Raw genomic sequence first — 12,119 nt, forward strand, 5'->3', positions numbered from 1 at the left:
AAAAAGTGTAAGAATAAAACCAAAGCTCTGACTCAAAGAGCAGCAGAAATGTCCCCCTCTGAGCAGGAGCCTGACTTCAGTGCTTTGGGAAGCATTGGGTGTAAGAAAATGGCATTTCTCAAAGGACTGAACACAGCGATATCTTTCCTCTCCAACCTGGGGAGCTAGTCTTGCAGGTGGTGATGGCTAAGCCTAGGGCATTCATAAGGTCTCCCCTGACATCCTGAACACAGGCAGAGGAAAGGTGTTTCCAACATTAATATCCTCTGTACTTTTTATTTTCCTTACCTTCATTTCCACTCCTTTTCCTGGTGGACCAGGCTCTCCCTTCAAACGAACAAGAGCAATTCATTATGACTGGCATCAAGCATGAGCAAAAGTCACAGAAATCTGGCCATTGCTTTGCTGCTATCCTGCTCCACTACTCCAAACAAATCCCCTTTTTGCTCACAAGAGGATTTAAATCCCACCCTGATAAATTGGCTCTTCCTCTCCCACCAGACACAGCTAGTGGTTGTGTTTTGTAGAGCAGGGATGGACCAGAGCATTGCCAAAAAAAGGTTCTTGGAATGGAGCTTTGCACCATCTCCTTGACTGGGGGAATTCGGTGTTTTGTACCGAATTAGCAATGTTTCCCACCAGAGTTATGCAATTCTTTATTGAAAGGAGAGAGAGAGACCTGAAAACTTGTCCTCAGCCATTCATAATATGTAAGCAGTGAAATCTGGATGGTCCTTCACTGCCACCAATGCTGCCACTACAGTAGCAATTGTGTGGAAGTGGCAGAAAGGCAGAGGATGGGCAAGTTGCTCCCAGGGTTGTTGGTCCCATTTAGAGGTGGCTGCGGTCCTGGTGGCCCTTCACACTGCCACGTTTGGTCTGGGTCAAATATCTCTGACAGGTTTAAGTGTGGAATACCATATACAAGTCCCAAGGACAGGTTGTTTTTGGGGCTGTCTGTGTCTCCTTGCCATCATCCAGCGTGATGTGAGTCTTCAGGTGAGTGATCCTGGGCTGCTGACATGGATGAAATGCCAGATAAGCTGTAGCAGCTTTGGATGTCCTCTGTTACGGGAAGGAGCTTTGATGAGACCGGGAGCTGAGCTGCCTCTCTGATGGGCTTCATTTCACTGAAATCTGGTTTCTGCATTGACAGATTCCGGTGGAATGAAGGGCATCAGGAAGGCCCTAGTAGTATATCCCATTCAGTTTCTGAACATCTTCCTGCCTAAATATTGTATATTTACCAAACGGAGTTGTAGAACTACAGCATCACTGTGACCACAAGTTTACAAGCAAAGCTCATGCTTTGAAAAACTCAACATTCTGGGGTGTGAAAACAGATCTGAGATAGCTGTTCTTCCCTTCTGGCCAATCCAACCCAATGGCACCAACGCAAAGATCCTTCCAAATATCTGAGAACATACCTTTGGGCCTGGAGGACCTCTTTCACCTTTCAAACCATCCTTCCCTCGATCTCCCTGTAAGCCAGCAGGAACATGTTAGTTCTTCATCCCCTCTAAAATTCACAGTGATCACTGCACATTACGGTGTTTCCCATGTACTGGCCTCAGATTAACAACATCCAAGTCTTCGTCCACATGGACCAACCAGCCTTTTCTTCCAACTATCTCACTGACTCACATAATTAAGGAAAAATCGGGAGTATCTCTGTTCTTCACTCGAAATACACTATTTAGGTCCTTGAGAAGAGTTCCCATGCCTGACACCTTTCCTACTGATTCTTTTTCCTGATAATGTCTTTGGTTAATAATGCCATTACTGCCCCTTACTGAGACTTACATCTGTGCTGGATCCATTCTATTGTGACCCAGCCAAGCACTAGATGAAATCTCCTCTTACCCACTCAGAAGCAGAGCTATTGCTATAGCAAGGGAGCTTCTGTAATAGCAATATTCTTGTTGTGCTAGAAAAAACACTGGAGTCATTCCGGCATCCAAATCATCTTATTCCCTTTAAGCCAAGCAGTCAGGCTGACAGTGGCAGAACCTGAATGTATTCCCCTAATCACTGAGTTAACTCTTGTTTGCCCTGCAAAAACACAAGGGTCTTGGAAGGAGAGTTGATGTTCACCTTTTATTGGAATCTTCAAAAGGGTTACATTAATTTTGAAGTAGCTTTGCTGTTGAAGGTGGGAGCAGCAAGAATTTGCTTATGGAGCTTGAGATTTTCAGGATGTGTTTGCAGACTTTGTTTTACAAAAGTAATGAAGCTACACAACATCTGAGAAATGCAAAATAATCACATATTCAGCTTCAAGACAAATATTTTTAAGCAAAATACCTTTTCCCCTTTCAAGGTGATGGTATTCTCCAGAGAAGACATCTGCAAAAGATGGAAGAAATCTGGTGAAGGAAGATTTCTCATCTCCACATGCCTTTTATCCCAGATAAACCGTAGATACAAAGCCAGCAGCTTTCTCTCAACCAGCAATGTGAACATGTTGTGTTTGGACTCAAAACAAAAGGGAGCCAGTGTATCCTCCTCCTGCTCATGTATCAGAGATTCGGGGTGGTTGTGATGTTGGTATCTGCATCTACGTTTCCAAAAGCCAAGCTCATAACCAGATTTTATTCTCTTCTGTGTCATGAGCTTCTTGCATAACCAGTGATGAATGATTTGGAGTGACATTCATTTGACCACACATGCAGAGCAACTAGCTGTACTGCTTTGTCTCTTCTGATAAGGCTAAAGGGAAATTGCTGTACAGCATATAGTATATGTTCTGGCAGTGTGTTCCCCATGGTATCCAGGATTCATGATAAATCTCAACATAGAATCATAGCATCATTAAAGTTGGAAAGACCAATAGGATCATCTAGTCCAATCATCAACATATCCCTTTCCTGATCAAATGCATAAGTCAGCAGAAAAAGGCAATACTCACAATACTTCCAGGAGTCCCAGGCAGCCCAGGCATACCCTGTGAAAATACAACACCCCCATAAAAAGAGTGAGTGGTACAGTTCAGCATTTTAGCCACCAAACAGACATTCTATCATGCAAATTTATAAATGAGAATGTGCAAACCTACAGGTTCACCCTTGTCTCCCTTCTCTCCAGTAATTCCCTAGGAAAGGGAGAGAGAGGCAGGGTGAGAAGAAGCTGTGGTAGGGGAGGGGACTCTCAGCATCTTCTAGCTGGCACAGCCTTCAATAGACAAACAAACCCTTCCTTGAGCAGCTAAGCTAATAAAATCCGGAATTCACCCTCACTCCTGCAGAGGAACTCTGATATTTAATAAGGGGTGTGACTGTAGCCTCTTCCTCAGCAGGTAGGCTCATTAGAGACTTTCTCTCTCCCATTCAGTTGCTCATTTTCACAGAGTCTGTAGAAACATCACATCCTTAAGATCTCTGTCCCTTTGTCAACCAGCGTTTTCCTAAGCTGTTAGAGGGAGATCAGACAGAACATAGGTGCAACTGCCCTTTTAGGATTTGCCTTACATCCTTTCCAGGTTCTCCTGGGTCGCCTTTTATCCCCTGCTCTCCAGGTCGTCCTGGGAGTCCAAGTGGACCCTGATGAGAAAGGGTTCAGAGAAACAATCAGAAATAGAACACATCCGACAGTTCCAAATAGGGAAGCAAACAAGAAAAATGCTCACCTAGGCAGAAAATTATGATAATAACAATTATTACCCTCATCCCTCTCACTCCTGGTTCTCCTGGGGCACCAGCTTCTCCCTAAAAAAGAGAAGTAGAAGCTTTAAAAAGCCTTCTTCGTTCAAGCCTGAACCTTCATTGGTGGTACTAATTTTACTGCACTTTCACATGGAGAAAACATTTTAGAGGGTGAGAACCAAGGCCTACTACTATTCCAATGGCCCTAAAGCAGCTAAGGTCTCCTCTTTGGAATTAATGCTTATAAAGTTGGTACCAAGACAGCTCTATGGTGATCTGAATTATAATTAACCAGGGTTGATGTTTTAGATCTACCCTAGTGTTGGAGTAAATGGAGTTGAAGGTATATGGTAACATCAGACTACTCATATCTATGGAGGAAATTGGGTAATTTCCACCAGACCCCACTGTGAGTTGTTGTAATCTGCTTTCTGCTGCTGAGCATAAAGAACTATCTCCCAAAGAAAATACGAATTGATTCTTTTTGGCCTTTCTTTTTTATCCTTTAGCTTTAGAAGATGAAAAACCAAAGCTGAAACAAAATAAAGTCATAGGAAATATAATGGGTATTCTTCACAGTCTCATGTAATTCAAAGGCAAGGCAACAGAAAATAAAATAAGTAGGAGTTTCAAAACAAATAAAAGGGACAGGTTTTGCAGATGCTGCTCAACTAACTCATGCTAAATTAACTGGAGAAGAGATTCTGGGCTACAAGGAACTTCACCCTAAGTACTACCATTCTCCTACACTGCTGTACTCACTGCAGTCATGAGTGAGGCTGTTGTCTTTGGCACTACATAACCCCAGAAGAGTTGGAAATCCCACTGATTACCTTCATCCCAGAGATGCCTTTCTTCCCTGGTTCTCCCTAAAACACAATGCAAAAATGCTAGGTTACCTTTAGCCTTGTAACCAGTTTATTTTCACTATAATTTCCTTTTTTTTTTCTCGAGTCTTCTCTTGGTGGTCCTATTCCACTTGATGCTCAGGCATCAATTCAGCCCTTTAGACTAAAGGAAAGTCTTCAGTGACTAATGGTAGGAGAGGTTTACCTGAACCCAGCCATGAAGCACTTGGGAAATGCCACCTTGATTGATCTACTGTACTGTAAAAACAAAATATTCAGGACTGGTGTGACACCATGGTCGTTCCTTGTATTTAACACTGATTCAATGACTAAAGCTCACCATGTTGAATAGCAAGTGAGCACATGCCATGTGCTCACTTCACTTTGACCAAAGGTAAAGAGACTTCACCCCAAAACAGAGCCTGAAAAATACCCTAAAAAGGATCCATCTTCTCATTTGCTGTGAAAAGACAGAGCAGATAAGAAGGTGTATCCCTTGATGAACAACCCATCATGCCTAATTTGAGGCAACCTGCCTAGACTCATGTTGTAGGCCACTGTTGGGCTGAGACTTGACTCTTCCCCAGCCAGACTTATGTAAGATGTCTGTTTCTGACTGGTCCCATGTTGTCTCTTGTTCCTAATTCTGCAAGGGCGTAACCTAGGGTTGTTGGCTTGGTCCAGACTGTATCAGCATAACCATCCATCTGGACTTGCAGCTTCTACTTACATCTTTACCTCTTAGGCCGGTCTCGCCAGGTTTCCCAGGTAATCCTGGTTCACCTTTCTCTCCCTTCGGACCTATTTCCCCCTAAAGAAAGCAAGGCAGTTGTTATGTTCCTCTTGTGTATTTCGTAGTGCTGTCATTTTAGACATCATGGGACAGGCTCATGGCACAATGGCCATGCAATTACTTCCACACTGCTGGCTGAAGTATGGGCTCAGAGCATCTACCCTGCACTGGGAAAGGCTGAGTTCTGCTTTTTTGCTTAGCAGGCTCGGATGGAAACATCCATCTTAAAATTGGCCCATTCAGACCCCACAAGCAGCCATTGCTCATAAATCCTACAAGACAGTGTTCGTAGAATTTATCCCCCTTTCCATGTCATCTTGTCATTGTTTACCTGTGCAAGGCTCTGTGCATCACATGGAAACTCCAGCAAAGCAGGATTGTTCAAACTTTTCAGCTTTTTGAATGCCACTCACATCTTGACTCTACCCCCACAGCAAAGATAAAACTTTGCTATCTCAAGTTATGTTGAGTGACACAGACATCCGTCATGAAACGGTGCTGCAATCACTGCATCATATACTCACCTTGTAACCTGGTCTGCCAGACAAGCCTACGTTTCCCTGCAGAAATAGACACTATTAGTCACATGGTCAGAATGACAGAGGCAGGAAAATTTTAGATAAGGGTCTTTTGCCATATCTAAAGGGTAAGCATCAGACTTAATGCTGCAAAGCTGCTCCTTGATTGCAGGTACTAGCACATGGAAAAGATTAGTATGATGCAGAGAAGGAGAAAACATATGTTGTCCCAAGAGAAGAAAGGCTGCTGCAAGCACACATTGTCTAGATTCATCTGTCTTCACCATTTCTAAAACCATTGACTTTGATAGAGGGATGGGGATCTCAAAGATTATGAATTATACAAGTCACTGCTGGAATAAAGCAAAATGGACAGTTAATATTCTCATAGGAGGAAACACAAACTCAACCCTCACTAGATATTAGTGAACACAAGTGGGAACCACCAGATTCTTGCACCTTTGACACATAAGTCAGGAAGATAAAGGTCAAGTTTCCTTTCGTAGAATCATAGAATAATTAAGGTTGGAAAAGATCACTAGGAACCTCTAGTCCAACCATCACCATCATGCTCACTAAACCATGTCAGGACACAAAGCCATTGGAAATTGGGCTTCTTTGGTTTTGTTCCCCACAGAGTTCCCAGATGATCTTTGACTTTCCATGCTTTCTTCCAGAATCAGGAGTGTTCTGCATTGCCTTCCACAGCTGGATGCAGACTGCTCCATAACACACCATCAGCATGGGAGCACCAAAGACAGTGACAGCTCAGCTTCTCATTATCATTGTGGTATTAATTTGACGATGACTAGCCTTGTGAGTGACAGCCATTGAGCTCATATGCTTGGAGGTGATTGAGAAATTGTTTCTGATTTGTCTCCTTAGCTGTTCCCAATTCACACCCAGTGTGTTGCCCCACTTACCCTGTCCCCTGTGTCTCCCTTCAGCCCTGGTTGACCAGGAATGCCAAAACCTGGACTTCCCTGCAAAAATCAATGACAATGACATAGTGTGAACCCTCTGCCAGTCTCACCGTCCAGTTCTCCGTATAGCTAACACATCCTTCTGCCCTCCCAAACACACTGCTTGCCACCTCTAGGAGATGCTATTGTGGAGAGACAGTTTTCACTAAAACATGGCTCGGGGAACCCAGTATCTCAATTTCCCCATCTGGATTTTGCACATCTTGGCTACTATTCTTCAATTGCCTTTCATTAGTTGTGGAGACACTATCCCACTCCACTCTTCATTCATGGTAGCATGCCCTGTGCCATATTAATTGTTCGCTTTCTCCAACCCATAATCACTTTGCAGTCCCTTCAGGGCCAGCCTGTTCCTCCTCCTTGCTATAACTGTTGGGAATTAGTTGCTAATGTTGTGCTTGGTTCTGAGCAAGATGCAAAGGGAGATGATGCAGTGTCTTGCAAGAGCAGCTTCCAAACTCAAGACACGAGTCATAGAATCATTAAGGTTGGAAATGACCACATCTAGTCCAACCATCAATCCTCCACCACCATGCCCACTAAACCACGTCCCTAAGTGCCGCATCTACCCCTCTCTTGAAAATGTTCAGAGAACAAGAGCAAGTATGTTACCTTCTCTCCTTTGTCTCCTTGTATTCCTTTGTCTCCTTGTGGTCCTGGGGCCCCCGTTGGTCCAATATCACCCTATGTATAAAGACATCCCAAAAGCTAGTAATATCATGCAGGAAAACCAAGCCATTTTCAAGTGGCTTGCTAAAGCTACATTCTGCACTTTCAATTCACTCTGAAAGTCCATTCTGTTGGGAAATCTATCCAATCAATCCATCCGTACCACTCATCCTTCCATTCAGTCCATCCACCCCATTCATCTTTGGGTTTCTATTGAAGTTTTCCCTTTAGTACTTGGGGCTTCTGTTATACAAAGCCCATCACAACAGCTAGGCTCTCTCCTGCCATGTAATGGTGATATATGTAACTTTACACAACTATGAAGTGCTGTGTGGCTTTAGAGTAGTATCAAGCATGATAAAATTCAGGCCCAAGGTCATTACCTAACATCATCAAGACTAAAAGAAGAGAAACATTTTGATAACCACTATTAAGCAGTGTGAAGAATAAAACCGATGAATGGAGGTGACTCCAACATTCAAGTTCAGAGAGAAGGGCAGAACTCATTATCTCTAAAGGGCAAGGAAAGTATGAAGATAATTTCATGAATGCCAGGAGTCAAAAAGCCAAGAGGAATTTCTCCTGCAGTAAATACTCCTTGCAAAGATAAGAGAGATCTTTTATTTCTCTGCAGATTGACAATAAACTATAAAGAATATAAAAAAAATAGATGTTTTAAATACTCCAGGCCCTATACAACCACAAAAACTTTGCAGAAGTGAACTATATGTGCTGCATTATAAAGCAGATGCACAATATAGCCAACAGTCAGGGAACAGCTCTATCTCAGGAATCACTCTCATTTGGGAAATTCAAATTCCTCCAGTCATGGAGAGGCCAATCACTGGGTCGGAGCCCCAGGTACTTGGGAACTCTCTGCCATTGGACATGCTTTCTAAATGGTTGAAGGACTCTGACCTGGTATTGAAGTTGGCCATGTTTTAAAGAGGAGGTAGGACTAGAGACCCCTAGAAGTTCCCTCCTGCCTCATCGATTCTTTGGTTTAATGTCAATGCCTCCCTTGTCTGGATAGTAACTTCTGTGTGTAGACTGGATCTGTGCTTCTGTGAACTCTATGTCCTAAAACTAGCACATGGAAATATCAAATTTCCCCATGGACTAGAGACAGAAGGAGAATGACAGGCACAAAATGTTAATAAAAGCAAAAGAATTATCAGCAGGGCAAGATTACTGCTATTTTTCCAACCTCTCCTCTCCCATCCATCGCAAGGGATATATGATTCAGGCAGTGAAACATAGTCCAGCCCTCCCTTTTTCAGGCAAAGTTTTATCTAAATTTCAAGCAGCACTAATTAATGGACTTACCCTGACACCTTTCTTGCCTGGTGGTCCCAAAACCTGAGGATAAAATAAATCACAGAAGTACCCTCTTATTTAGGCAGTGGTCTCCCTTTCAAAGAAGAGGCTCATACGACCTCTTCCTAAACAAGATAATGTCAGTCTTGCTATGGGATAAGAAATGCATCACCTACAGCGGATCATAAAATGCCCAACAGGGATACAAGCTAAATCCCAAACTCAGTGAAGGTTGTGACAGAATCCCACCATCTTCAGTAGGTTTTGGGTCTAGGGATGAGACTGAAGGATCATTCTTATAAAAAGGGTAGTTGGCAAATAGCTGCTTTAGCCTGTGCTAATATACACCAAGGACTGACCTTTGGACAGCAATGAATCTTCATGACTGTACGATGACCCTGATTTAGGGACTATAAAGCTATCTTTCTACCTTTTGTCTCTAAATCAATTCTGCCAATGCTACTCTGAAATAAACCAGCAGTGCGTGCCCTTGATCATAAAATACCATCCAGGATGCACCAGTCTGTCTTGGTGATAGGTCTCGGCAGAAGACATGGTTGGAGGGTCAGGGGTGAGGTCTTATAGTTTTCACTGAAGTTTAGTGGGACAGATCTTCCTCGGTCCTTGGTCTACTGGCACCACTGTTGGTGGTGCTCACTGGCTATAGCACAAGAAAGGCTGTAATCCACTCATAGTTACCCCTAGAGCTGGAGCACCTGGAAATCCTGTGTTCCCTTGCAAAGCAAGATGACGTAAAGTGAATAATCTGGGGCAATGCTCGTTGTTCTCCTCCATACACTCCTGAAATCAACTCAAAACTCAGTTCAGAAGCAAAAGAGCAAAACAGAAGGGAGATTCTGAGCTTCCAGGGATGCTCACTTGACTCCCTGTTGGCTTCTTCTCTGTGTAGCCCCACCATAAACACACCTGACTGAGCCTACAAGCTGCAGAAATTCAAGACACCTTCTGCTGAGCTAGTCAAACCTATTCTCTCGCTGTTTGACTTACTTGGACTCCCTTCTGCCCTGGAGGTCCTGGAAGTCCCTATAAGACATTAAAAGAGAATTTCTACCAGACTGAAAGCAGATTCAGTACTTTCAATATGTGGAGTGTAGCGTGAGTTATAAGTCCTTGGGTATGGCCAACATCACCAGTGACCCTAATAAAGCTTGCTTTTCTTCAAGAGGAGTCCACGGAGCATCTGGCCACAGGCTCATGTTTGTGTGGACCAGGATTGTGCAATTCAAAGACATCTTTGCTATCATGAAGAGCAAGACATGACATGAACAGCAAGCTGGCTGTTACCATTTGCAGTGACCTTACATTTTATGTAATGACCCTCCTCCATTTTATGATATAAAAAAAAAACAAAAAACCAAACAACCAAACAACCAAACAAAAAAAACAAACACAGCAAAAGGAAGAAAATATTTTGTTGAATGAAACATTTCCTTGGAGATTATTTTTTCCTGGAAGTATGGCAAGAACTTATTTTGGGTTCAAGGTGAATATTTTTGACCTTATTTGACCTAAAGTGGATATTCTTGACCTCATCTGACCTGAAATAAGTAATTGGCTCAGATTTAATTGGTCATCATCTCAATGCACAACCTAAGCTACTTGTAGAAGGGGACATGCAGAAAATCATACAACCTGATTGTAAGCTTTGCACCTCCAAAAGCTGTAAGAACCTGGATGAGTAATGAGGTGGCTTATGTACCACCTGAATCCATGCCTGGCACCCCCTGTGCTAGGGAAATTCAGATCTCCAGAGCAAGGCCTGTGGAAATTTGGTGTGCTGGGTTGCAGTCTTGTTCTGTTATCAAACAGCAATCCAAGGACATCTTTCTGCCCTCTTGAGTTCATTCCTGATCAGTCCTTGCTATGCTTCATCTACCTATGGTTCACAGCAGCACTGCCAGATATGGACTGGAGATACAGTAGTCCAGACCTTTGCCTCTGACAGCACCAGGACACAAAATCCTTCCTTCCCACAGCCCTCGAGCCTTTGAGTAAGCTTGAGAGAATTGGCCAAGCTAAGGTTTCCTCTTTCCTCAACAGGTGGAAAAGATGGGCATTTCTTACCAAGACAGTGCATCTCACTGTCATTCCAATGTCTCCAACATCCCACAAAAATGACTTTTATGGGTCAATGACTTCCATGGTCAATGACTGCTGATGCACAGAATTATTTCCATTGCTTTTGAGTAAGAGGTCACGTTTCTACAGCATATGATGATCATTAGAGCTAGTTTCTTTCCTTGGCACTTTTAGTGCCAGGCACAGTGACTCAGGTTCAGTGTTTTGGTACCTACCTTTGGTCCAGGGACTCCTGGAGGGCCCATCACCCCCTTAAAAAAAAAAAAAAAAAGATGAAAAAACAAAAGCTCAGACTTTAAAACTCACTTTCTTCCTTTCTTTATCCCTTTCCATTTGCAACCACAGGATGTACCCACCAGAGACAACCTACAGAAGAGGTACTGGAGAAGAGTCTGGAGACCCTGAACGCTCCAAGGGGATTTTAGCAGAAATCTCACAGCAAAATGGCAAACCCACCTGCTGTCCTTCTTCCCCCTTTGGGCCAGCAGTGCCAGGAATGCCAATTCCTGCCGTCCCCTGCAAGGTAATCGCAGCATTGTGCAGACAAGTACCAAATGCTAAACTGCAAAGTATGATACATCCTACCCTCCCTGCAATCTGCTTCAGAGCTCTGTTCTTAACCATCCTGCTGAGGAGGAGGTGAGAAATTGGCTCTCTAACCGGTTAGCTAAGATATATGTCTAGCCAGTAACCTCAGACAAAGCACAAGCAATGATTTGGAGAAGAGAATTAAAAGCAAGGATGTTTTCAGGGACTACTCGAAGCAGTCCCATCCAGGGGATAGGAAGCATGCAGGGAGGCAGCAAGAACTGCAGAGAATTTCCACTAGTGGAAAAAAGAGGACAGAGAGAAAACAAGAGCTTGGATGGAGAGGAAGAATCTACTCCACCATGCACAGACTTGAGCACATATGAGCTGGGAGTGGAGGGGAAATGGGGGGAAATCCCTATATATCTCCACTTTATTTTCACTCTACGTCTACATTGATATTACTTTATCCCAAGCTCCCTCTTGGGATGATGGATCTCACAAGCATCTGATAAGAGTAATGACCTTTTCTCCCTTTTCTCCCTTTGGTCCAGGCAGTCCAGGGACACCATCCAGCCCTACAGGGCCTGGCAAGCCAGGTTTCCCCTGGAAAGGAAAATACATTATCACATCTTTCTTCTCTCAACTGCTTGTTACCAATCATACTAAAGAGAAGTCTGCAGAAACACAAGCAGAGAAATATATTTCCTGATATGCCTGTC

At 43.4% G+C, this 12,119-nt stretch overlaps 1 protein-coding gene across 1 annotated transcript in view; it reads right to left on the minus strand.

The window, feature by feature from the left end:
* The window catches only part of LOC100545769 (uncharacterized), a 97,863-nt gene that overhangs the window by 45,394 nt on the left and 40,350 nt on the right, over positions 1–12,119 (minus strand). Inside the window, exons 35-51 of the mRNA XM_085212414.1 lie at positions 11,923–12,003; positions 11,326–11,385; positions 11,085–11,120; positions 9,778–9,813; positions 8,779–8,811; positions 7,396–7,467; positions 6,724–6,783; positions 5,807–5,842; positions 5,220–5,300; positions 4,475–4,510; positions 3,660–3,704; positions 3,468–3,539; positions 3,056–3,091; positions 2,909–2,944; positions 2,305–2,346; positions 1,428–1,481; positions 289–327 (exon numbers count right to left, since the gene is read on the minus strand). Coding sequence (XP_085068540.1) covers positions 289–327; positions 1,428–1,481; positions 2,305–2,346; positions 2,909–2,944; positions 3,056–3,091; positions 3,468–3,539; positions 3,660–3,704; positions 4,475–4,510; positions 5,220–5,300; positions 5,807–5,842; positions 6,724–6,783; positions 7,396–7,467; positions 8,779–8,811; positions 9,778–9,813; positions 11,085–11,120; positions 11,326–11,385; positions 11,923–12,003 — 855 coding nt within the window. The remainder of the gene's footprint in view (positions 1–288; positions 328–1,427; positions 1,482–2,304; positions 2,347–2,908; positions 2,945–3,055; positions 3,092–3,467; positions 3,540–3,659; positions 3,705–4,474; positions 4,511–5,219; positions 5,301–5,806; positions 5,843–6,723; positions 6,784–7,395; positions 7,468–8,778; positions 8,812–9,777; positions 9,814–11,084; positions 11,121–11,325; positions 11,386–11,922; positions 12,004–12,119) is intronic.

The sequence above is a fragment of the Meleagris gallopavo genome, chromosome 1 (genome assembly GCF_905368555.1).
Source record: "Meleagris gallopavo chromosome 1, MGAL_WU_HG_1.1, whole genome shotgun sequence".
NCBI lineage: Eukaryota > Metazoa > Chordata > Aves > Galliformes > Phasianidae > Meleagris > Meleagris gallopavo.